The 26,213-nt window shown below is 47.3% G+C and overlaps 1 protein-coding gene across 1 annotated transcript; it reads right to left on the bottom strand.

The window, feature by feature from the left end:
• Positions 1–207: 207 nt before the first annotated feature.
• Positions 208–26,196, bottom strand: LOC106553789 (leucine-rich glioma-inactivated protein 1). The gene is made up of 9 exons (XM_087727777.1): positions 25,666–26,196; positions 23,721–23,792; positions 15,711–15,782; positions 12,522–12,593; positions 11,583–11,654; positions 10,818–10,987; positions 9,231–9,395; positions 6,522–7,027; positions 208–3,308 (listed from the first exon to the last, which is right to left on the bottom strand). Exons 1-9 carry the CDS (start codon positions 25,878–25,880, stop codon positions 3,003–3,005), a joined length of 1,650 nt encoding a protein of 549 aa, XP_087583903.1. The 5' UTR covers positions 25,881–26,196; the 3' UTR covers positions 208–3,002.
• Positions 26,197–26,213: the final 17 nt, after the last annotated feature.

A 26,213-nucleotide genomic window follows, 5' to 3' on the forward strand; every position in this document is an offset into this window, starting at 1 on the left:
ACTGCATCTATCATAAATACATTCCAGTTGACAAGTGCCCAATTGTTAATCACATGACCATGGGGATGCTGCAGTGGTCTTGTGAAAACTGCCCTAGGTCACTTTTTTTCATTGTAAGCTTCAAACGGTCACTAAATGAATAGTTTATAAGTTGAGGACTACTGTTCTGACCCAGGCTTCCTTAAAAAGCAAGAAGCAGAGTCTTGGTCCCGGTAAAACCTCTTTTATTTACACGACTGTGAATTTCTTTCATTCAGTCAGCAAGGCTTAGCAAAGAGTCTTTCAGAGGAATGTTTATCAACACGAACCTTATCTCATTTGGAGAGCTGCCAAATAACTAGTTTCCAAATGCAGGGCAAGGCAAAACTTGGCTCCGAGTCTCTTGTAGTCACAAACAGAACTTTCCACTTTTGAAATGACCGAAGGAACAAATTGTTTCCTGCAAAAAGCCCCCTCCCCATTCACTCCTCTTTTGTTTCCTATGGGAGGGGCCAATCACCTCCAAGGTGTGACTTTACTCCTAAGTCGACCTTACTTTCTTAGTTGTTCTTGTCTTCTGGCAGCTCTGCACAGGCGCACACTGGGAACAGGCTCCAGCTGTTCCTCTGCCTCACTGCTGTCTAGTTCCCTCTCTGCCTCTGATGCAGAGCCTTCATCTGAGCTTTCCTCAGCCCCCAGGACTAGCCCCTGTTCTTCCCCAACCTCCTCACTGTCCGACTCTGCTGCCAGCTCTGTTGGCCGCTGGTGGGCCACAACAACGATCTGTGCTTCATTCTGTACGACTGAGAACATGCCTTGCTCACTTTCTGGATCACCCTTCTGGGTGAACCCTGTCAATGGCGGCTTATTCAATAAATCCTAGACAAAGAAACGGTGGTTTAACATAATATGTCCAATAGCTTAGTACCTTTTTCGATTTGGTGTTTCGGTGCTTTGACTGTTGCAAAGAGCTTGTATGAAAAGGATTGTAGGTTTTGCTCGTGTTTTAAGGACAGGGGAATCCTCCTCCCCACTACCCTTTGGCTCTGAGTAGCTTCCTTGAGCATCTGGATACGTGGGGACAAGTCCAAACACTCACGAGCCCACAAACAATATATTGACTTTTATTTACAATGCATTGTGTGTGGGATGCCGCATCGCGAAGGGAAGCCCATAGAGGAAATCAACGTATCCTTCTGAAGAAACCTCCCGTGGTGTATTTCCTGCCTGAGCTGCGTTCTCTCCCAGTCCAGCGAGGGGAAAGTGTACAATAGAGTAACTCCACTCCTAGGAGGAGATTTGATGACTCTGAATAACAAGACGGCTGTTTACGGTTTGAAAAATAAATGCTGGACTGTATTCCTTGCAAGTCCACCTCTGTTTCAGCTAACAGTTCTGTCCAGAATGGCTCCCAACTGCCCCTTCTGTCCATGAATCCATGCGCCTCTTATGTTACTTTGTTCTCTTCCCCCCTCTCCCCGCCTCCAAAGTCCTTCTCCGGTTGATCAAGATTTCATGGGACTCCTTGTGTGCTTAATGCTAAGCTTGTGCTTCGGTCATGTCTCTCCCTGACATAGTTTGATGGCGAACATTGTCTATGTTTATATATCCTTAAACTGGGGAATAGAAAACAGCCATTAAAATGTACTGGGTGCAACCAGCAGACGACTGTAACATTACTTGATGTAGATCTGCTTTGGAAAAAACATCTGCTGAACGCATTAAAATGTTCACCAGAAAATGCAGCCTATCTCAGTGAAAGGTTGAGACAGGCTTCTAGTCGGACGGAGTGGGAGGCAGACCAGTTAACAGCCTGGGCTGCTAATCCCAGTTGAGATCAACGGGACTTATTCCTAGGGAAGTAGCAACAGCACTTAGACATACACCGCTTTAGAGTGCTTTACACCCCCCTTTAACCGGTTTACAGAGTCAGCCTATTGCCCCCAACAATCTGAGTCCTCATTTTACCCACCTCGGAAGGATGGAAGGCTGAGTCAACCTGGAGCCTGGTGAGATTCGAACTGCCAAAATTGCAGGCAGCCGGCAGCCGGCAGAAGTTGCCTGCAGTGCTGCACTCTAACCACTGCACCGCCGCAGCTCAAGTATAACATATGAAGCTTATATTGTAAGACATTTAAAGGGGTTCCAAGATTCTTTGGCTGAGTTCACACAACGTTTTGGGCCCATGATTTGGGATAGCCAACCCTCCTCCCCCCCAAAACCCCCCCTCATATGATAACTTAACACCGTGGCCTGGTTTCCACACTAGATTAAGATCTCCCCCATCAAAAAAAAACCTGAATCCCAGCCGATCAACTCCCTTCTACATGGCTCTGTCCGCATTGTGTGAATTCAGCCGTACGTGGGTGTTTTGAGCAGGCACGCATAGGTTACAGTTATCTGATGCAGGATTGCACAATTTTTTTTTTTAAAAAAAGAAATGTTTTCAAAAGAAAACAGAGCCGTACAAGCAAGCAGGCAAAATAAGCAAAAGTGGGGGGGAAAATGTTTCCAGGAATCCATTAAAAAGGGAAGAAGAAAATCCAACCGAATCAACCTCATCCTTGTTAGGGTGGGGAGAGGGAAAGGGAAGAATGGAAATTCAGAAAGAATTCTGGAGAGGATTCACCTCCCTATAAAGCCAAGTGTGTCTTGTTGGTGAGGGGTTTCCTGGCTTAACCCCACTGTAAAACTGCCCTTTCCGGCAACGGCAGCCTCAGTTTATCATCATTTGGCAGGTCGGAAGGAAACAAAAATCCTGCTGGCTTCTGCTCCCACTCCGGTTGCATTTGCTAGTGATTGATTATGGCTCTTAAGTCGCCCAGCTCCCACCTGCTGGCCAGCTGTTATCTCCGGCCATTGGAGAAGTGCATCCTCAACAGCATCTGGTGTCCCCCTAGTGGATGCCTCTGGTACTGCACTTCCCGGGAGCCAGCGGTCTTCTCCTAGGCTGCTTCTCCCTGCGGTAGCTGCCTCCTACCTGCGATCAATGCCCTCCCCCACCAGCCCCACTGTCGCTGGGCTCAGGCACTCAGGTCAATGATGAGGTGGCGGTAAATGTGTGTCTTGCCCTTGAAGCTGGAGGCAATCAGGAAATCTTGCTTGTCAACGTTGAGGTGGGCAAAGGAGCGCGGGGCCTGGGTGTTGAGCTCCTGGAAGTGCTGGAAGAGGCCAGTGATGGGGTCGTAGCGGTAGACTTTGCTGAAGGAGTAGTCGTTGCCAAGGAAGGCGTAGCGATATCCGGAGATGCTCAGCGGTTGGAAGACCATGGAGCCGCGGGAAGGCATCTGCTGGACATCTCGAAACATGGAGCCGTCCCAGTGCATCACCTGTGGGAGAGGAGAACAGGACTCAAATGCAATTTCTGGGAGATGGTTTCAGTCAAAGGGTGTACAGGTGTGCAAGCTCAGAGCTGCCACTAAAACCGCAGCAAGTCTTAGAAAGGTGGGAGTGTTGTTATGGGGGGAAAGGAACCTAACGTTAAATCCAGATGCAAGGACAATGGGAAAAAATGGGAATCATCCGAGGGGAGGGATTTCGTTTATTTCTCAGTGAGCAATCTACCTGATTCATAACCGATGACACATTGGAAAAGAAAAACCGATTTATCTTGCCCCAATAAATTAGATTTGATTGAGCCAAGATGGAATCATGTGCCTTGGCATTTTCTCTTCTCCAGGGATCAGACCTAGCAAGAACCATTGCCATAGATTTAATGTACTTAAGGTAAAGGTTCCCCTTGCATATTATGTGCTAGTCGTTCCCGACTCTAGGGGGCGGTGCTCATCTCTGTTTCAAAGCCAAAGAGCCAGCACTGTCCGAAGATGTCTCCGTGGTCATTTGGCTGGCATGACTGAATGCTGAAGGCGCATGGAACGCTGTTCCCTTCCCACCAAAGGTGATCCCTATTTTTCTACTTGCATTTTTACATGCTTTCAAACTGCTAGGTTGGCAGAAACTGGGACAAGTAACGGGAGCTCACTCTGTTATGCAGTGCTAGGGATTCGAACCGCCAAAGTTCTGACCTTTCTGATCGACAAGCTCAGCATCTTAGCCACTGAACCACCACGTCCTTAATGTACTTAATGTAGGAACTCATTAAAATCCCAGTATTTCTAACTGGCGGCCTTATAGGCTAAAGTTGGCAAATATAGCACAGGTGAAATTGGGTTAGATAACCCAACTCTCCGATCTGACAATGGGAAGGAGGTGCCTGACTCAGCTTTGTCTCTGAATGGACAGAGTTGTTTTGAACTTGAAGAGAAAGGACAAAGAATAATCACCTGTATCCATCATCTTGCCAGGATAAAACTAAACAAGTATACAATAGCAGTCACACTAACTTCAGATAGCTTATTCTTTGGACCATCATGTACGTATGTATGTGCTATTTATCATTTGTTCAATTTATCGTTGCTTTGTCTGCTTATGTGCTTCCACTACAAATGGTAGCGTGACATAATGGCCACCAAAAGGACTCTCATCAGAAGCTCATCAGATAAGGTTCTGCTTTGCCTTTCCAAACACTACAGAAATATACATTTGAGTAAGGCTGTGTAAGTGCAGGAATCCAGATTTATGGGTCAATTGATGGCCGCCCAGTCTTTTACTCACAATCTTCCATCAAGAAGATGGGATGGCAGGATTGGTGTTCTGAGCATTTGGTACCATATGTTAAGTCTTTTCAACTATTGTAGGCTTTCCTAATCATCATCATTATCTCCATTTTACAACCCCATAATCCCTTGTGGGGTGGAGTCTGGGCAATGGAGCTAGCTGAGTGTTTTACTGGCTGGATGCACTCCCTGTTGCCAATGTGGAGTTTTGTTCAGCATATACTGTATATATTCTCAGTGTGGCCAGAGAGAGAAATATCTGCCTCTACCTAGGATAGAACTCACGGCCTCCACCTCTAGGCCACCACACCACTCCAGAGGCTTTCCTAACGATGGGTAAGAATTAAGAAAGCTGTCATTCAATGTAACTGGAGGTCACTTCTAGATCTCCCCAGCTTTCAGGACATCAACTTGAATAACTTGTGCTTCTCACTGAGACATGTTTTTAAGTGGCAGCAGATAAAAAAAGTTTTCACCAAGCACAAATATATTCCCCTACAGGCAGTGGTGGGATTCAGCCAGTTCGCACCTATTCGGGAGAACCGGTTGGTAACTTTCTAAGCAGTTCGGAGAACCGGTTGTTGGAAGAAATCTCATTTTGTTTCCCCCCACTTTACAGGGCTAATCCTGCAAGGAAGGCAGGAAGGAAACATTCTGGTGTTGTTTGTAGCCTAATCTTTATTGCTCTGCTTACAGAAACTGCCTCTCCGGTTAACCCTCATTACATTGTAACAGCTAAGGCGAAGCGCCCATCAACATGAGTGATGTTGAGTTGGCCATGACTACCCAGTCACATGACCACCAAGCCCCACCTACCCTGCTGGTCATTAGGGCAGAGAACCGGTTGTTAAATTATTTAAATCCCACCACTGCCTACAGACTATGTTCAAAGCTCCATCAAGTTTACCTTGAAAATACCTCCAGATTCTAAGGCCCACACATGTCACTTATAACCTCTGATCTACAAGCCACAATGGTTGGATTCCCCCAACCTGCTAGGCCAGTGATGGCGAACCTTTTCAGCACCGCGTGCCCAAACCAAAACACTTGTGCATGTGCGTGCGCCAGAGTGCCAGAAAACTGGAGACCAGCTGGCTGGTCCCTGTGTCCTGTTTTATGGCCATTTTGGGGGGCATTTTTCAGGCTGGTTTTCGGGCCATTTTTGGGCCAAAAATAGTCTGAAAACAGTCTGAAAATGGTCCTAAAAACAGCCTGGTTCTCTGGCCATTTTGGGAGCTGTTTTCATGCCATTTTCTGTGCTCTGGTGCCCACAGAGTCCAGCTGGAAACCATGTGCGCCCGAGAGAGACCGCCTACTGCCAATTACCTCCACTAGACCGATAAGATCGCATAGATTAGGCCTCCTCCGAATTCCATTAGCCAGCCAGTGTAGACTGGCAACTACCCGGAGGAGAGCCTTCTCGGTGGCTGCTCCGACCCTCTGGAACGAACTCCCCGTGGAGATTCGGACCCTCACCACCCTCCAGACCTTCCGTGCCACACTTAAAATCTGGCTGTCCCGGCTGGCCTGGGGTTAAGACTCTAACCCACACTCGAATTGTATGACTGTTGAGTTTTTAAATGATGTAGTGTCTCTATGTTGTAAATTGTTTGTCTTTCCCCTCCCCTTTTTGAACTGTGAGCCGCCCTGAGTCCCCCCAGGGAAAAGGGCGGCATACAAATAATGTGACTAAATGACTAAATGACTAAACCAGAAGAGTAGCTGGCAACGGCGCGTTTCCCCCCAGAGAGGGCTCTGTGTGCCACCTCTGGCACCCATGCCATAGGTTCGTCATCACGGCGGTAGGCCAAATAGCCACATTCCTGGAGGTTGTAGACAAACCACATCGGGGCTGGGTGAAATGCATGACCCCAGTGAAGCAGGTAGTGTACAGAGACGACTAACCATCCCAACCTCCAATCTCACCTTAGAATCTCCAAGGAAGCGCGTCAAACAAATGTACACGTCGTCCTTGACCTTGAAATGCTTGACAGCGTAGACGTCATCCATATCAGGAATGTCCGTGCGGCGCACGAACTGCTGCTTGTTCCACTGGTAGACGACAGGGCGCTGAGAGCTGCTGGCCAAGATGAGGTGCGGCTTGCCTGCAATCTCCAGGAATTCAGCATCCGTGTCACGATACCAAGAATGCAAGGACTGGTGGGAATAGAAGCCGTGGCCATTCCAGCGGTACAAGGTGGTCGAGCCGGCCTTGGAACTGTCAGCCATGATGAAATACCAGTCTCCCTCCATTCGGAAGACCTCGATGTCATTGGGCTTGCGGATGCGTGAGCTCTCGATGACCTGGGTGTGCAGGAATTGCCCTGTAGCTTCGTGTCGCTTGTAGATGTGGGACCCTCTAAAGAGCTGAGCGACAACTACAAAGAGTTCTCCCTCAATCACCAAGGGCTTGCAGACCACGGTGGAAGAACCTGAGAAGGAGAAAGGTGGAGTCACTCAAATGTGGTGCTGGAAGTCTTCTTACATTGCAGTTATCTATTTAATTGCCGTCACATTGTCTTAATTATGACATTGCCATTCGGATGACAAGAAGACCTCCAAGGTCCCTTCTAGCTCTGTTCTGATTGATTGATTGATTGACTAGATTTGTACTGTTTCTCTCAATGCTTTGGAGCCAGCAAAGAATGTAGAAGGTCAGATAAGAATGTCATGTCCTCCAAGTACTGTATTTTCCGGATTATAAGATGCACATAAGACGCACCAAGATTTTGAAGAGGTACATTTTAAAAGAAAGTTTTTGCACTCTGCAGGCCTCCCAAACCCTCTGCACGCCTCATTTGTTTTGCAAAAAAAAGGGGGGGCATGGAGAGGCTTTAGGAGGCTTGTAGAGTGCTCCTGGGGAGCTGGGGGCAGCAAAAATGAGCAAAAACGGCCCATATTTTGTTCTTTTTGGTCCTCCTCAGCTCCCAGGCGCACTTTGCAAGCCTCCTAAACCCTCTGCATGTCCATTTTTGCAAAGGGTGTGCAGGCGGAGGTTCGGTAGGCCAAAAATGTTATATTCAGTGTATAAGATGCACCCAGATTTTCACCCTCTTTTTTGGGGGGGAAAAAGGTGCGTCCGAAAAATATGGTAAATTGTTCTTGATACCCTACTCATATTCAAGACAATTCAGGAAGCGATCTATTTGTTTTCGAAGTGTGATAAGCCCTTCTAATAGTGTAGTGTTATTTTTTCCCTGCCCAAATCTCTTTGGCAACGTGGGCCCCTCCCATTTTGCTATGAAATGGCAGTACTTGACAGCTGCAAGGAATCAGCGTGTAGCATAGAACAGTGGCCCTCAGCCTCTTGGGCATTGGGGACCAGTTCCATGGAGAACGTTTTTTCTGTGTGGTTTTGCATGCTGTTTACATCCCACAGATGGGGCTTCATCTGTTTGCAGGGACCAGTTGCTGGCATGCCGCATACCACTTCCAGTCCACGGACCAGGGGTTGGAGACCCTTGGCATAGAAGATTTATTCAAGCCTATACACAACAACCCGGTTAACTAAAGTTTAATACTAAACTGGCGTCAGATAAAGGTCAACAGAATTCAGGATGGGCTGGGTTTGGAGTGCCTGTGGGAATGCAAGGATTCTAATCTGATGACATGCTTAACTCCACCCTCCAGCTCTGACTTATTCATTATGGGGTGTAGCAGTGGTGAGTTTCAAAAAAATTTGGAACCTACTCTGTGGGTGTGGCCTCTTTTGTGGGAATGGCTTGCCAGCCATGTGACCTGGTGGGAGTGGCTTGGCGGCCATGTGTTCTCTCTCTCTCTCTCTCTCTCTCTCTCTCTCTCTCTCTCTCTCTCCTTCCTTTTGTCTCTCTGTCTCTTTTTTTCTTTCATCTCTCACTCTTTTTCTTTCTTATTTATTTATTTCTTCCTTTCTTTCTCTTTCTTTCTCTCTGTGTGTCAGTCTGCTGTCTGTCTGTGTGTGTGTGTGTATCTGTGTGAGTGGTGGGTTTCAAAAATTTTTGGAACCTCTTCTGTAGGTGTGGCCTGCTTTCCGGGTCCACTGGTGGAACCTCTTCTAACCGGTTCGGTAGATTTGATGAACCGGTTCTACCGAATAGGTGCAAACTGGTAGGAACCCACCTCTGGGGTGTAGGTTGGTGCTGCTGAGTGATACCCATTGTACATTTCTGAACAACGAAGTGTCAGGCCTGCAGCTTTCTTTTGGATCTTTGGTCTGCCACACTTTCTATTATACTGCTATGCATTTTCTATTGTGGGAAAATGGGAGGGGGACTTGTGTGGAGTTACCTACTTTGTAGCCCAAACAAAATTCTTTCTAGAAAATCAAGGTCATCCTTTGTCTCTGCACCTGACCGGAACTGGATGGGTGGAACTACCAGCATGGCAGTGGGAGATTGGACCATGTGACGGAATCGTGTGTGGGGCATGATCTTGAACTTTCAACTAGGTGGGGAAAACCCGAAAGCTTTCAGATTCAGGTTTTCCCAGATGTGCCATCATGGCTCTTTTAAGAAATCGGAACTTTGAACAATACTTTGCCTTGGATTCTGAGTTACTTTTGGATGCTATTTGGAACCCTGGCATGAAGGAAATGTTTCCACCTAGTAATGCTGGCAGGAGAAAAGTGATTATGCTGTGTGTTTCTGGGTTCCTTACCATTGATAGTGGCATAGCTGCGAAATTTCCCACTCACGTGGTCCCACTCCAGGAAGTTGCACCGTCCAGTAAAGGGCTGTGCAATCACCAAGTTCTCTTCATCATGGTAGACGAATGTTTCTATTGAAAGAGACTGCTCTGGCAACGTGTCAAAGAGGACAAGTTCTGTGGGGAGAGGAAGGTGGGAATTAGCATTCAATCAGGGATGGAATCTCGCAACTCTGGTGGCCCTTCAACTATTCAGAAAGGGAAACTCACTTGGCAGCCTGGAATGCAATTAATTAATAGATGCATTTAAGCAAGGGCCGATGCTGGGTTTAAAGGTTCCATGCACAACATCTTTGATTTGCTCATCATGGTTTCATTTTGCTGTCCCTTATGGCTGATCCACAATGATGAATCCTGCTGGGTCAACCCAGAGCAAGGGAGAAGAATTTGCAAGCCTGAGTTCCTTGCATCATCGCCTTGCAAAATTTAACTGTGTCTTCACATCTGGCCTGACGTTGCTACTGAATGGCATGTTTTGAATGCAGCAAGGAGCCAAATTTAGGTTTCTTCCTGGCTCTTCCCAATTCTTGGAATTGCATCCCCCAGCATGCTTCCCAAAAGTCAAATTCAGCTTTCAGACTAACAAAAGAGCCAAGTATCCAGATTATTGCTTCCAACAGTGGCAACCAAATGTCTATGAGATGCTCACTAACAGGTCATAACAGCAAGGCTGTTACAATGTAATAAGGGTTAACCGAAGAGGCAGTTTCTGTAAGCAGGGCTATAAAGATTAGGCTAGAAACAATACCAGAATGTCTCCTTCCTGCCTTCCCTACAGGATTAGCCCTCTAAAGTGGGGGAAAACAAAAGGTGATTTCTTCCAACAACCGGTTCTCCAAACTCCTTAGAAAGTTACCAACCGGTTCTCCCGAATAGGTGCGAACTGGCTGAATCCCACCAATGAACTGTGGCCTCCATGGCAGGGACTAGCGTGGCCCTTGAAAGCAGGCAGATTGTCCAGCTAGGCTTTAGGCATAATATCAACTCCAAGCAAGAGTCATCTTGAATTATAGTTTGGAGGACTATGGATACACCAAGAAGGGAGAGCTATTTCCAACAATATTTTCCAAGAACCTTCAGGTCGTGTGGGCACCAGGATGTTTCCTTCCTACCTTCCTTACAGGATTAGCCCTGTAAAGTGGGAAAAAACAGAAGATTTCTTCCAACAACCAGTTCTCTGAACCTCTTAGAAAGTTAAGAACCGGTCCTCCCAAATAGGTGCGAACTGGCTGAATCCCACCACTGCTGCAGATAGAACCTTTTCCCTACAAGTCAAAATAAATAAAGGTCTTTTTTGGTACTCAAAGACAGAAAATGCCGAATAGTCAGAAGGGCAACTTATGAGCAAAAAATAGCCAACAAAGACCATTCTTCTCCCCCATTATGGAGAGACAAAGGAAAGAGCTAACCCATTTGGCTGACCCTTCCAGGATACCGTAGTAATACTTGCTGATTGAGGCTGCTCTCTGTCTTTGACTCAGGATAGGGTTGGCAGTCCTTCCTCGCTGGAAGGAACCCAAAGCACAAAGGATGACCTACCAGTGGTGATGCAATTGAACCCTCCAGGCTTCAGTTCGCTGAGACTGGTGCGGTTCAGCTCAGCCGGCGAGTGGCACTCGATGGGCTCCACCAAGGCGCTGGTGTGGCTGAGCCATTCCACCAGCCATTTCAGCTTACAGTCGCAGTGGAAAGCATTTCCCCGCAGGTCCCTGTTGAGAAAGAAGTTGGTGGGTGGTCAATAGGAGGGCAGATGGCAGCAAAACCTTCACCCGAGGCCAACTTTGTGTCTTCTGGGGTTGGGGTGGGGTATGCCTTCCCATGCTTCAAGCACTTGGAGCTGAGGATGGTTAATTCTTTTGCCAGCCCAGCTCTCTCTTGCTATAATTCACACCCTTCTGTTCTTCCTCCAAGCCAAAACCAGGAAAAAAACATACAGCATAGAATAATAGAGGAGATTATGAACGCAAGATAGAAATGTATAGAAGGGAAAACATTAACTGCAAAGAAACCGATTCGGAACTGCTGTATGATATACGATGGAACTTATTGTTCCTATGTTGTTTTTAACTCATGTGTTTGTTGATGTGCTTATGTGTTTAAAATAAAAATTAATTAAAAAAAAGAATAATAGAGTTGGAAAGGGAGTTGGAAGGGACCTCGGAGGTCTTCTAGTCAAATGGTTATCCAATCTCTTCTTAAAAACATCCAGTGTTGGAGCATTCACAACATCTGAATGCAACCTGTTCCACTGATTGATTGCTCTCACTGACCCTTCTTTCTTTCTCCTGGACCCACACAACTTACACTGAAGTCAGTGAATCCAGGCCTCGGAAGAGGTGCCTTGGTAAGGTCTGCAAGTTGTTGTTGGCTAAATTCCTGTGAAAAATGGAAAGGGAAAAAAATATCATTCTTTTTTTTTAAAAAAATATATTTTTATTTTCAAAACAAACATACAAATCCTCCTTCTTTATATACTGTACAAAGTGTATCAGTTGGTTACAAAAGGCTTTTGTTCATCTCTTCCACCATCATCAAATATAATTCATATTAATTCTAATATCTTAACTCGGATATTTATTCTATTACCATCATCATACCTCCACTTTTATTTGACTATGATTACTTAAACGTCCTTCATCATAAAATATACCCTGATTTAATACATAACCACATACTGGCATTTCATTTACTTATTTATAAAATCCTCCATTAACATTAAATCCTCATATCCTGTTCTAGCTAAACATCCATAATATTTAATGCCAAAATTTTCTAATCCTCCTTTCCAAAAAATATCCTTCTTAAAGCAAGTTGGCAAGTTTGGGAACATCATGGGCCGTGCATGATGGCAATAAAACAATCCCAATGGAAGAGAATATTTGTGGTTCAGGGCTGAAATGCGGAGTCTCTCTGAGCTTGCAGAAGTTTCATTACCTAACCAGGTAACCTCATTGGTGCTGATAATGTTACCTTGTTGGGAAATGAAAGGTCTGAAAGCAAATAACTTGGAACAGCACCAGGAACCAAAAATAAAGGAGACTTTGGGATAGTTAAGGCATCTAAACCAAGCAAAATTATTGCCGTCTTAGGCTAAGTTGCTAGTGAAATCTCAAAGCATGTATGTCACTTAAAGTTTGCCCAAAATAAAGGGTGGATATAAAATCTAATAAACAGTAAGTAAAGTTTGCCAGAACCTCCAGAAGTCCAAAGAGGAACCAGGAAGATGTCCCACAAAGTACTCACAGATGAAGAAGAGTCTTCAGGCCTCTGAAGGCATTCTTGGAGATGGCTTCTAGTCTGTTTTGTTCAATGAACCTGGAAGAGAAGTCCTCGTAAGTCTCAAGAAAGGAGGGAAAAAAAGGACGGGGCAGGGATTAAGACGTTGGACGAAGGATGGGCTAATGTCAACCCTCAGATCATGGGGGGATTTGGGCCAGTCAAGGTTTCTCAGCTCAGCCTGCCTCTCAGGGCTGTTCCTGCGAGGAGAAAACCAGGAGGGGGAGAACCTCTGCTACACACTGCCTTTTGCTTCTGGGAGAAAGGCAGCACCATAATTTGACAAATAAACATGCAAAACAAAAGGCAAATGGGCTCTAAATCTGGGACCAGGCCAGAGGTGGGTTCCTACCAGTTCGCACCTATTCAGTAGAACCGGTTTGTCAAATCTACCGAACCGGTCAGAAGAGGCTCCATCAGTGGACCCGGAAAGCAGGCCACACCTACAGAAGAGGTTCCAAAATTTTTTGAAACCCACCACTGGTCCTTGGATATGATTATTCTACACTATCATGCTCATATTTATAAAGCTCAGTGCCTCTGTGAAAGGTAAGGATGACTACTGTGTTTGTGGTGCAATCAGAACATTGTGTGTGTTGAAGTTGTTTTAAAGCAAACCAAAGATGCCTTTTAAAAAACAAGTTTACATCATATTCTTATGCATGCCAGTGCTGTGTGTGAGGTAATTTAAGGTGGTTCTGACAAGTGTCGTTGGCATCTTCATAGCTGGTCACATGGGCGGCAAGCCACTCACATCCAGTCACATGGGCAGCAAGCCACTCCCACAAAGAAGGCCACATCCACAGAGTAGGTTCGAACAATTTTTGAAACCCAACACTGGACCAGCCACATACAACCTTCTGGATGTTGGAATGAAATTTCATGAATAAAGGAAAATAAAGCTGACTGCACATTTTACTGTAGATATGTTCCATTTTTGATTCCTTTCGGACTTAAAACATTTCATAGAACATAGAATCATTGACTGGAAGAGACCACAGAGGTCTTCTGGTCCAACTCCTGCTCAGGACAGGTGAGTTTACCCCATCCTGATCAAAAGGCTGCCCTGTCTATTTTTTAAAACCTGGACCCACAATCCTGGGAACCAAGGTGGTCCACTGATTAATTGTTCTCACTGTCAGAAAATTTCTTCATACTTCTAGGTTGGATCTCTCTTTAACAAGCTTTCACACATTACTTCTCAAGTGCTTTGGAGAATAAGTCAATCCCCTCTTCTCTGTGACAGCCCCTCCCAACACAGTCCCATAGCTACAACTCAATCTCTTAAACCTTACAAGCCCTTCTCTTCCTGAGCTACAGTCCCTGCCTCTTCTCTGCAATACAGGTGAAACTCGAAAAATTTGAATATCGTGCAAAAGTTCATTTATTTCAGTAATGCAACAAAAGGCGAAACTAATATATGAGATAAGACTCATTACATGCAAAGCAAGGTAGTACAAGCCGTGATTTGTCATAATTGTGATGATTATGGCTTACAGCTCATGAAAACCCCAAATCCACAATCTCAGAAAATTAGAATATTACATGCAATCAATAAAACAAGGATTGTACATAGAACAATATTGGACCTCTGAAAAGTATAAGCATGCATATGTACTCAGTACTTGGTTTGGGCCCCTTTTGCAGCAATTACTGCCTTAATACGGTGTGGCATGGAAGCTATCAGCCTGTGGCACTGCTGAGGTGTTATGGAAGACCAGGATGCTTCAATAGCAGCCTTCAGCTCTTCTGCATTGTTCGGTCTCATGTCTCTCATCTTTCTCTTGGCAATGCCCCATAGATTCTCTTTGGGGTTTAGGCCAGGCGAGTTTGCTGGCCAATCAAGCACAGTAATCCCATGGTCATTGAACCAGGTTTTGGTGCTTTTGGCAGTGTGGGCAGGTCCCAAGTCCTGCTGGAAAATGAAGTCAGCATCCCCATAAAGCTCATCTGCAGAAGGAAGCATGAAGTGCTCCAAAATCTCCTGGTAGACAGCTGCGTTGACCCTGGACTTAATGAAGCACAGTGGACCAACACCAGCAGATGACATGGCTCCCCAAATCAACACAGACTGTGGAAACTTCACACTGGACTTCAAGCATCTTGCAGTGTGTGCCTCTCCATTCTTCCTCCATACTCTGGGTCCTTGGTTTCCAAATGAGATGCAAAAGTTGCTGTCCTCAGAAAAGAGGACTTTGGACCAATGAGCAACAGACCAGGTCTGTTTTTCTTTAGCTCAGGTAAGACGCTTCTGATGTTGTTTGTTGTTCAGGAGCGACTTGACAAGAGGAATACGACATTTGAAGCTCATGTCCAGAATCCGTCTCTGTGTGGTGGCTCTTGATGCACTGAGTCCAGCCTCAGTCCACTCCTTGTGAAAGTCCCCAACACTTTTGAATGGCCTTTTCCTGACAATCCTCATCCCTGCTGCTTGTGCACCTTTTTCTTCCACACTTTTCCCTTCCACATAACTTTCTATTAATGTGCTTTGATACAGCACTTTGGGAACAACTTCCAACTTCTTTTGCAATTACCTTTTGAGGCTTTCCCTCCTTATGGAGGGTGTCAACGATGGTTTTCTGCACAACTGTCAGGTCAGCACTCTTTCCCATGATTGTGACTCCTACTGAACCAGACTGAGAGACCATTTAAAGGCTCAGGAACCCTTTGCAGGTGTTATGGCTTAATTAGCTGATTAGAGTGGGACACTTTGAGCCTAGAATATTGCACCTTTTCACAATATTCTAATTTTCTGAGATGGTGGATTTGGGGTTTTCATGAGCTGTAAGCCATAATCATCACAATTATGACAAATCACGGCTTGAACTATCTTGCTGTGCATATAGTGAGCCTTATCTCATATATTAGTTTCACCTTTTAAGTTGCATTACTGAAATAGATGAAGTTTCGCACGATATTCAAATTTTTCGAGTTTCGCCTGTACACAGCAGTCCAGATGTTGATAGACTGCGGCTCCATCCACCCTCACCAAAGCCCTTGGTGGAGGTAAGGAATGACGGTTACTGTCCCATAACATGGGAAGGAGCCGTGCTATCCTGTCCTTGATCGAGATACTTGACGTCAACCCATCTCGGTCCCCACTGATGTACTCGCTCCTATTTTCCCACTCACCCCGCCCCACTGTTGCATACTTACAGATATTCCAGGTGTGTCAGTCCCACGAAAGCGTCGTCCCCAATCAGTTCCAGGGAGTTGTAGGTGATCAAGCTAAGGGGAGAAGGTTGGGGGGGAAAGCAGGCAAGCTGGTCAGTTGAAAGAAATACGAAGAAGAAACAGCCACTTAGAGTGGGTCCCCAAAGGAAATGCCACCTCTACGATGAATAGAAATGCTCTGAACAACCAGGAGTGTTGCAGGATGGGAAGATAAGAAGACCCTATGCTAAGGGTTACGGAAGCGACGGCCTAGGGCAGAGGTGTCAAACTCAATTTCATTGAGGGCCGCATCAGGGCTGTGGTTGACCTCGGGAGGGGCCGCAGGTGGGTATGGCCAACTGTGTGGGTGTGGTCAGCTTGGTGCCACTCACTGACCGTGGCTGACTGTGTAGGCATGGCCAACTGTATGGGCGTGGCCAGCTTCACGCCATTCCCCAAACTGCTGGGATGTTTCCTCTTCACATTGGGTAGACTGGGACAAAGCAACATGGGGCCGGCCCCTTCCATTTTCCAGGATGGGTCCTGTGAGCCACAATTTTTTTAAAAAATTATTTTAATTTTATCAATTTCATATATACATTCACAATTATATGATCTCATAACTGTTATTAATAATATGTATTTATAACAATTTTTCCCTACTGTTGACAATATACTTGAAGATTGCTTTTTTAACATCCCATACATCCATCTTATCTTACAACGGTCCTACTTCTTCTTCCCTCCCTCCCTCTTTCCTTCCCTCGTTTCTTCTCTCCTACTCCCCTTCCTTCCCTCCTTCCTTCCCTCCTTTCTTTTCTCCTTTTCTCCTTCCTTTCCCCCTTCCTTTCCTCCTTCCTTCCCCCCTTCCTTCTCTCCTACATTCCCTCCTTCCTTTCCTTTCTTCTCTCCTTCTCTCCTTCCTTCCCTCCTTCCTTCCCTCCTTTCTTCTCTCCTTCCTTCCCTCCCTCCTTCCCTCCCTCCTTCCTACCCCTTTCTTCTCTTTCTTCTCTCCTTCCTTCCTCCCTCCTCTCCTTTCCCTTCCTCCCCTTTACCCTTCCCCTCTTCTTCCCATTCCTCCCCTCTTTCCTACTCTTACATTCCCTCCCATTCTTCCTCTGCCTTTCCCTTTCTCCTATTCCTCTCCTTTCTCCTCTCCTTCCTATCTGTGAGCCACAATTGACCACATCAGACACAGGCCTTGTGTTTGACACCCCTAGCCTAAGAGGATTCAGGCTTCAGGCTAGAGAGGAGCCAGGGTTGAGGAGGCCTTGAGGACATCAGGTCTTGAAAAATCTGTTGGGAGATGGCCCAGCAAAACTGGGATTAAAGCTGGCAAGAGGTAAGATCTGATGCCTATAAAGCTCCCTGTAGCTAAACATCTATGGGGATTCTCAGCCATCCAGGTCACCGTTATCCCAAAGGTGCTTTTTCCAAAAGGCAACTGTTCTTTTTTTCTTTGAAGAATGTTTCATTTCTCATCCAAGAAGCTTTTTTCAGCTCTTACGGGATTGTGGGGAATGGAAGGATTTACATTCCTTGCAGACAGCTGGTCATTTGCCTCCTTTTTATAGAGTCGTCGAGGCCACTTGGAGGTCTATCTGTGCCGTCAGGGTCACCTGAGCAGTGCAAAGGGGCGTGGAGCCTTCTTGGGAACTATTGAAAGGTCTGTGTTGTGGACTTGTGCTTTCTGCAGGATGTTTTCTGCCCTGTGTCCCTTCACCACTGAACATAGGGACAGGCTTTTGGGGGTGCAGACAACACAGGCTCATCAATCCTTCCATTCCCCACCAGCCAGTCAGAGCTGAAGAAGCTTCTCGGATGAGAAGCTGAACGTCTTCAAAGTCCAGTTGCCTCTTGAAAAAGCACCTTTGCGGGGCAGATGTCACGGGCCGACAAAAGCGTAGTGCATAAAATTATCTGCTACAACGTCCTATCTGTCAATAGCAATAGCAGTTAGACTTATATACCGCTTCATAGGGCTTTCAGCCCTCTCTAAGCGGTTTACAGAGTCAGCATATCGCCCCCAACAACAATCCGGGTCCTCATTTTACCCACCTCGGAAGGATGGAAGGCTGAGTCAACCTTTGAGCCGGTGAGATTTGAACCGCTGAACTGCAGAACTGCAGTCAGCTGAAGTAGCCTGCAGTGCTGCACTCTAACCACTGCGCCACCTCGGCTCCTTACTACTTCAGCTTCAACCACAATAATACACGAGCATACAGTAGATACAAACTTAAGGTAGACCTCTCCAAACTCGATTGCAGAAAATGCGTCTTCAGCAACAGAGTGGTCAACGCCTGGAATGCACTACCTGACTCTGTGGTTTCTTCCCCGAACCCCTAAAACTTTAACCTTAGACTCTCTACTGTCGAAACTCACCCCTTTCCTAAGAGGTCTGTAAGGGGCGTGCATAAGCGCACTAGCGTGCATACCGTCCCTCTCCTAATATTCCCTTGTATTCGTATTCATTTCATGTGTTCATAATCATGTCTATACTTATATCTGTTATCTAATTCATGTTTGATGAAATAAAATACCGTATTTTTCAGAGTATAAGATGCACCGGAGTATAAAACACACCAAGGTTTTGAAGAGGCAAATTAAAAAAAAAAAACTTTTTGCACTCTGCAAACATACCAAAAACGGCCCGTTTTTCACGAAAATGGGCCCGTTTTTTGTCCCCCCAAAAGGGCATGGATATCCTTTAGCAGGCTTATAGAGTGCTCCTGGGGGCTGGTGGGAGGGGAAATTGAGCAAAGAATGGGTCATTTTTTGCTCATTTCTGCCCTCCCCAGCCTCCAGGAGCACTCTGAAAGCCTCCTAAAAGCGATGCATGGCCATTTTGGTGAAGGGGGTGGGGTTTTAGGAGGCAAAAAATGCTGTATGCAGTGTATAAGACGCACTCAGATTTTCAGCCTCCTTTTTGAGGGAAAAAGATGTGTCTTATACTCTGAAAAATATGGTAAACACATAAATAAAGCAGCATCCATAAGAAAGCCTGGGACAAGATGACCTGCATCACAGGTTTAGTGACGATGGTCCTGCTCGCCAGGTTTCCTCCCATCCCAATCATAAACATCGTCCCCATTCCGTTCCCCCTTTATAATCAACCACCAACTGGTTTGGGCTGAAAATATTTGCAGATATTCATCTGAGCATTAAACCCGGATTGTAGAAACGATCTAATTGTTTCCCTTGGTCTAGCAATGAGTCAGAGGTCATGTAGAGTTTTTTAAAATCCATTTCTCAACCTCGGAGATGAGTTTCGGGAGCACATGATGTGGGGGGGGGGGGGAAACATAGCATGTCTTGAATGAATGCCTTTCTCGGAAGGGTATTTTTAAATCAGGGCCCATCTGGATAGGCACATGGGATCAGGAGGCTTCCAAGACCCAAAATATCCAAGATTAGTAGGCTGCTCATTGATAAAAGAAGAAAAGAAACTAGCCACTATTAGCAATAGCAATAGCAGTTAGACTTATATACCGCTTCATAGGGCTTTCAGCCCTCTCTAAGCGGTTTACAGAGTCAGCATATTGCCCCCAACAACAATCTGGGTCCTAATTTAACCCACCTCGGAAGGATGGAAGGCTGAGTCAACCCTGAGCCGATGAGATTTGAACAGCCGAACTGCAGAACTGCAGTCAGCTGAAGTAGCCTGCAGTGCTGCATTTAACCACTGCGCCACCTCGGCTCTTTGCAGACGCTTTGCAAACTTCTGTTTCCTAGGTTGCAAATGGGGGGAAAAGCCATATTTTTCATTATGCATGTTTTCCATTAAAATAAGTTTAGTTACAATGGCTAACTAGTTCAAAATCAGGCCCAGGTTCATATGTGGAAACCCCAATACCCTCCTTTATAGGATGAGCACATGGGTAGTCCTTGATTTAAGACCACAGTTGACCCCCCTCAAAAATTGCTGTTGCTAGGCGAGACGTTTAAGTGAATTTTGCCCCGTTTTACGACCTTTCTTGCCCCAGTTGTTAAGTGGATCGCTGCAGTTGTTAGTGACAGGGTTGTTGAGTGAATTTGGCTTCCCCGTTGACTTTGCTTGTCAGAAGCTCTTAAAAGGGGATTCACGTGACCCCCCCCACCGCCGGGACGCTGCAACCGTCATAAATATGTGTCAGTGGCCAATAATTTTGATCACATGACCACGGGCATGTTGCAGTGGTCATTAATAGCAATAGCACTTAGACTTATAGCATTAGACCAGTGGTGGGATTTACTTACCTTCCCTATCGGTTCACAAATGTGAACCCGCTCGCTTAGCTTGCACACCCCACCTTCTGCGCATGCACAGAAGGTCGTGCATTACGTCGGCCGGGTGGGCAGAGCCTCCTGCAGCCACCACTAATGGTTCACCCGAACCAGAGAACCAGAGAGAACCAGCTGAATACCACTTCCGACATAGATTTATATACCGCTTCACAGTACTTTACAGTCCTCTCTAAGCGGTTACAAAGTCAGCCAATTGTCCATCAAAAGCTGGGTTCTCACTTGACCCACCTCGGAAGGATGGAAGGCTGAGTCAACCTTGAGCTGGTCGGGATCAAACTCTTAGCAGTGGGCAGAGTCAGATTGCAATAGCAATAGCACCTAAACTTATATACCGCTTCACAGTGCTTTTACAGCCCTCTCTAAGCGGTTTACAGAGTCAGCCTATTGCCCCCAACAATCTGGGTCCTCGTTTTACCAACCTCGGGAAGGATGGAAGGCCGAGTCAACCTTGAGCCTGGTGGGATTCAAACTGCCAAATCGCAGGCGGCCGGCAGACAGCAGAAGTAGCCTGCAGTACTGCACTCTAAGCACTGCGCCACCATAGCTCATTAAGTGTGAAAAATGGGGTTTAAACACAACTCAACAGATAGACAGAGCCTAGAGATATGCGTTGCCCTGTGAAAGGTGCCAATGGATGAAAGCTCAGGCATTCATCAATTAGCAGCACAATTCTAGATCTATTAACTTTGCAGGGAATCTTACTGAAGTCAGGACATGCTAACTTCATCAAACCTTTAATGGATTAAGTATACCAAGTATTCACCCTAGAGCAGGGGTCACCAACTTTTCGGACCTCAGGGACCACTAAATTCATAATTTTAAATCCCCCGGACCACTAATACGATCTGCCTAATGACTGGCTGGGTGGATGTGGCTAGGTGGTCATGTGACTGGGTGGGCGTGGCCATCTCAATGTCACTCACTTCGAGGGATGCCTCACCGGCCTCTACTCACCCCTCCCCTCCCCGCCACTCCTTGCTTCCTCACCTTAGGGCCCCAACAGGAAGCAGTTGCTGGAGCTAAGCAGCCACCACGAGAAAGAGTTGGCAAAACAGCTCAGTTCTAATTGGATCTGACCAAGAAGGAGGCTCAGCAGAAGCACCTCACTGAGGACTACGAGCATAGGCTTTCCAAGCAGAGGGGAGACCTGCAGGAATGTAAGGCCAGGTACTGGCACCTGGAGACTCAGTGGGATGAGATGTCAGCCAGTTCCAGCCCATGATGCAGTCCAGGGTTGGGTTTCTGCCAGTTCCAACCTCTTCTATAGAAGAGGTTCCACAAATCTACAGTGCCATTTAGAACCAGTTCCAGCTCCCTGCCCCCACCCGTCCGCACATCCTCAAGATGAAGAGCGAGAGGAGGAATTCTGGGAGTTGAAGTCCACAAGTCTTAAAGCTGTCAAGTTTGAACACCTCTGCGGTTTTTTTCCCCTAAAAGATTAGGGGTGCAAGGGTTTTGTAACTTGACAGCTTTAAGACTTGCACACTTCAATGCCAGAGTTCCTGAGCCAACATTTTAGTTGCTAAGCAAGAGTGTTGTTAAGTGAGTTTCACCACATTTTACAAGTTGGCCACACCCACCCAGTCACACGAATGCCAAGCCACTCCCACTTGGTCACATGGCCAGCAAGCCACCCCCCACAAAGCAGGCCACACCTACAGAAGAGGTTCTAAAAATTTTGAAACCCACCACTGATGCGGTCCCACTGGAACGAGGCCCTCCGGCTCTTCACCACCAGCAGCACTTCCCTCCAGCCTTCGCCCAAAGCCCCACACCAGGAGGCTGAAGCAGACCCCAAGTCGGAATTTCTTCCCCCTCCGACCCGCACAAAAAGACCCCCAAGGGGGAGACTCTCTGCAGCAACACAAGCGTTCATTGCACCCATCCTTCCCAGGGGGCGCAGTTTGAGAACCCCCGATTTAGTGCAATATAAAAAATGCAAATATTTTTTTCTGCGGACCACCGAAACTTTCTCGTGGACCACTGTTGTCATATAACTCCTTGTGTAGGCGTGGCGGTCACCCATGGCCCAGTGCATAACAGGGCATGCAGACCCACGCTGAACCACACAGGAAAAAACAAACTCCTAAAAGAACATAACATCCTGATAGTTTACTCTAGATGTGCCTTACCCAACGACGCCCAGGATTTGACCATATATAGACAGAACTTCCCTGAGCAGTAGATTAGCAATTGTAGTTTGACAGGCTGTCTTAAATCACATGCTGATTGCTCCTCCTGCCTTTGTCCTATCTCAATAAAAGGGGCTCCCAGGGTCCAATCTGGGTCGCCTCATCCCGAGAAAGCTCGTGTCCGTGTCTTTTCTCAACATTGGCCTCATGGGCGACCCACGGGTACTTCACAGACCACTAGTGGTCTATGGACCACCAGTTGGTGACCGCTGCCCTAGAGCAAGGCTTCCCAAACTTGGCAACTTTGAACACGTGTGGACTTCAATTCCCAGAATTCCCCAGGAAGCCATGGCTTGAGAAAAACCTGTCCTGAGAGTCTCTTCTTTTTTTCCCCAATGGTGTAATCGTTCTGCAATGTGTGCAATTTGAAAAAGTGCACACTCTGTTTTTGCTCCTTCAGGAAGAGGAGTGATTGTCCTAACATGCCATTGGTGCCTGTTATAATTATACGTAGAGAGTTTGCGGGTATTTTTGTTTTGATTTGCTTTGCATAGGCTGATCTGCAGAGACAGAGGTATGCACAAATTTGCTGACTGTTTAATTGGCTGCTGCTAATCGTCAATTAAAATGACTTCGCCGACTAATCCTAATCTTGTAACTCCAGAGGGAATAATCTCATCCTTGCCTAACATCCAGATGTGATGAAATTGCAGCCTTGAGGGGAGGCTGATTAAATATCTGAAGAGCTGCAGGCTGACACACATAGTCCTTGACTGAGTTTTGTCCCGTTTAAAGACCTTTCCGCTACAGTTGTTAAATGAATCACTACAGTTGTTAATTTAGTAATACGTTTGTTAAGTGAGCCTGGCTTCCCCATTGACTTTGCTTGTCAGAAAGTCATAAGAGAGGATCCCAAGCGACCCCAGGACACTGAAACGGTCATAAATCTGAGTCAGTGGCCAGGCATCCGAATTTTGATGACATGGACATGGGGATGTGGCAATGGTTGTGGGAAAAACGGCCATGAGTCACTGTTTTCAGTGCCTGAAAATGACATCAAATGAATTGTTGTAAGTCAAGGACTACCTAGGGAAGAGTGTTAGATTGGGAATTCTGAAACTAAGTCTTGCAGAATCCAGATGTGTAGGTAAACAGAATCACATCATGCCACAAACACTTTGCATAGTGAGTATTGCTCTCCTTTCCACTCCCAAGTCCACATCATGCCAAACACTTTGCATAGTGAGTATTGCTCTCCTTTCCACTCCCAAGTCCACAGGGAGAGCTTCCAAGGTGGACTGATGGATCCACCAAGAACGATCAAAAGGAAAGGAAACAAGTGCACACACCTCTAGAACCAAAGAAGGGCACAATCCTTGCCAGCCTCCTTATCAGGAATTGGGTGAAATACTAGGCAGTTACACAATTAGACCAAGGAGTCACATTCAGAAGGCTTCTTGGCAAGATCCTTGGACTGGGAGATTGGCTAGCAAAACAAAGACAGGTGCTCATGTACCATACACACCGGCTAAGGAACACTTAAAAGTACACACGTTTTGATGCATGCCACAACACTCACAACCGAGAGGATCCTTACAGCAGCTGGAGAGACGGCACCTGTTGAAAACTGCCTTCCAAGACCTCGGTGAAGCCAGAGCGAATGAGACACCTGAAAGAGAGAGAGAGATACAGAGAGAGAGAGAGAGAGAGAGAGAGAGGAGGGAAAGAGGGAGGGGGAGAGAGATAGGAAGAGGAGAGGGGGAAGGAGAGAGAGAGAGAGATAGGAATAAGAGGGAGAGAGAGAGAGTAAGAGAGAGGAGGGAATGAGGGAGAGGAAGAGGATAGAGAAGGAGGGAAGAGGAGAGGGGGAAGGAGAGAGAGAGAGATAGGAACAGGAGAGGGGGAGGAAGAGATGGGTGGGAGGGGGAAAGAGAGAGGAGGGAATGAGGGAAAGGAGAGAGGGAGAAAGAGGATAGAGAAGAAGGGAGGGGGAGAGAGGGAAGGAGGGAGGAGAGAGGGAGGAAGAGGGGGAGGGGGGAAAGAGAGAAGATGGAGGGGCAGAGAGGAGGGAAGGAGGGAGGGAGAGAGAGGAAGAGGAGGGTGGTAGGGAGAGAAGGGGAGAGAGGGAGAGAGAGAGATATTCTCAGCAACAATTATACCATCACCTGGTCCAAAGGGAAGGACCACATCAATTCCTCCTCGCTTAGCCAGAAATCTACCATCAAGAGGCTCCTTGGATAGCAATCCGCAATTCTGAATGTTCCCATCTGAACCCTCCCTCCCCCATGGGGGGGGGGACAAGAGAACTTTCCTGGAGCCAGCTTTACCTGGAGGAATTTTCCTGCATCACCTTGAGGCGCATTTGTGTGCATGGAGGTGTTATGTCTGGCAATATTCCAAGTTTCAAAGGAGGGGGGGCTTTGTCAAGCTGCATCCAATTTCCTCAGGGGATCTGCAATAATTTGGGCACGGTGGGGGTGGGTGGGTGGGAACGCTGGCAGCTGCCAATTTCAGCAATGCTGCCCATCCTGTCAAGGAGGGACACCTTTCCATGATTTAGGGATGCCAGCGTGCTGCTGTTACCGATTAAGATCGGGATGAGAGAAATCTAAATTGGCATTTTTTCCTGACTCAGGTTGAACCTGGACCAGTGGCTTTTTCCTCAGCCTCTCTCCTTTCAGAGGGTTGTTGTTTTGGGGATCCAGTGATGCAAGATTTGCTGGAAACTGCCCCGTTACCATAGATACCCCCCCCCAAAAAACCCACACTGGAAGAAAACAGAGGAAACAGCTAGATGTTAAGGTACCCTACTTTTAGGAGGTGAGTCCCTAGGAAGAAGGGAGAGGAAGCACACTGAATTTCAGCCCGCCTCAAGGAGAATTTATGTGTTTTTTTGCATGTCCTCCGGATTAAAATCCATGTCTCCCCAGCCACATCTCCCTGCTAACCTGCTTTCCATCATTGCACCAGACGTGCAGCAACGGACTAAGGGGAAGCAGTTCATTTCCTGGGGCTTCCTCCTAGCTCAATGTCCCAGCCTCTTCCCCGCCACTTCCAGCTCCCTCTCCCTCCCCCCCCCCATCCAGAGACCCCACAAAAGTTGCCCTCAACTCTCCAGGCAAGGCTAGCCTTGAAGTAAGAGTTCGGACTCTGCCAGAAGTGCAGATCTTGGGCCTGTTCCCACGACCCCTTTCATGGCAGTTTTCAGAAGATGGGGAGGAGGGGCAGCCCAGGGGGGGGGAGGTCTTCCTTGGGAAAAGGGGGTGTCTATTACTCCTGGGAAGCCCCCAGCCTCCAAGCTTTAATCTTGGGAGAGGGGTCCATGTAGCTGTGAGCCTTGATCTTGGAAGAGGGAACCAAGTAGATTTCAGCCTTGATCCTGGAAGATCTTGGAGCGGGTAGATTCAAGGTGTATCATCCGGGAGATCCACTAGCTCTTTTGCTAAGCAAGGAGGGATTTTTTTTTTTAAAAAAGGAAGGAAAGTAGATGAGGGGGGAGGTAAAAGAAGCCCCTGCCCTCCCCTCGCCCAGAGAAAGCTTACAGGGAGATGAGGTTGGGGGGCAGATCGCGGGGGATCTCCTTGACTCCCTCGCACAGCGCCGTGTCCTTGGTGCAGGTGCAGCCCGACGCGCATCTTCTCTTAGGAGGTTTCCGGCCGGCGCTCGGCTGTTGCCCGGCCAGGAGCAGCAGGACCGCCAAGACCAGCAGTAGCGACGGAGCTCCGGTTCCGACGAGCCTCCGGCTCCAGCAGCCCATCTTGCCGGCCGAGCGGAGCGGGGGCCGCAGCGACAGGGCTCCTCGCTGGCTCTTTCGCGGCCTCCCCCCCCCCTCCGCTTTGCCCGGGGGGGTCCAACCGCAAAGCGGAGCGGGGGCGCGCGCGCGCCCGGCTTGCCGCTTTCGCTTCTCCTCCTCCTCCTCTTCCTCCTCCCGCGGGCTCTGCCTCCTCAGCCGAGAGCGATCCACGCGCCGGGCTCCCAGGCAGCTTTGGCACAGCCGCCACCTCTCGGCCGGCTCGAGCCGCTGCCTGGCCCCATCCCAGCCTCCCGGGGAGGAGGAGGCGGGAGGCCCGCCGCTGCCGCCGCTTCCTGC

The sequence above is a fragment of the Thamnophis sirtalis genome, unplaced genomic scaffold (assembly GCF_051295495.1).
Source record: "Thamnophis sirtalis isolate CommonGarterSnake01/CBP01778 unplaced genomic scaffold, rThaSir2_p1.2 scaffold_13, whole genome shotgun sequence".
Taxonomy (NCBI): Eukaryota; Metazoa; Chordata; class Lepidosauria; order Squamata; family Natricidae; genus Thamnophis; species Thamnophis sirtalis.

Bases quoted from the DNA above. Each gene is read 5' to 3' on its own strand.
- LOC106553789 (XM_087727777.1), bottom strand. From the start codon at position 25,880: ATGGGCTGCTGGAGCCGGAGGCTCGTCGGAACCGGAGCTCCGTCGCTA. The intron at 12,594-15,710 runs GTAAGTATGCAA...CTTCTCTTCCAG, and splicing joins CTGACACACCTGGAATATCT to GTTCATTGAACAAAACAGAC. The intron at 9,396-10,817 runs GTAGGTCATCCT...CTCTCCCCACAG, and splicing joins GTTCAATTGCATCACCACTG to AACTTGTCCTCTTTGACACG.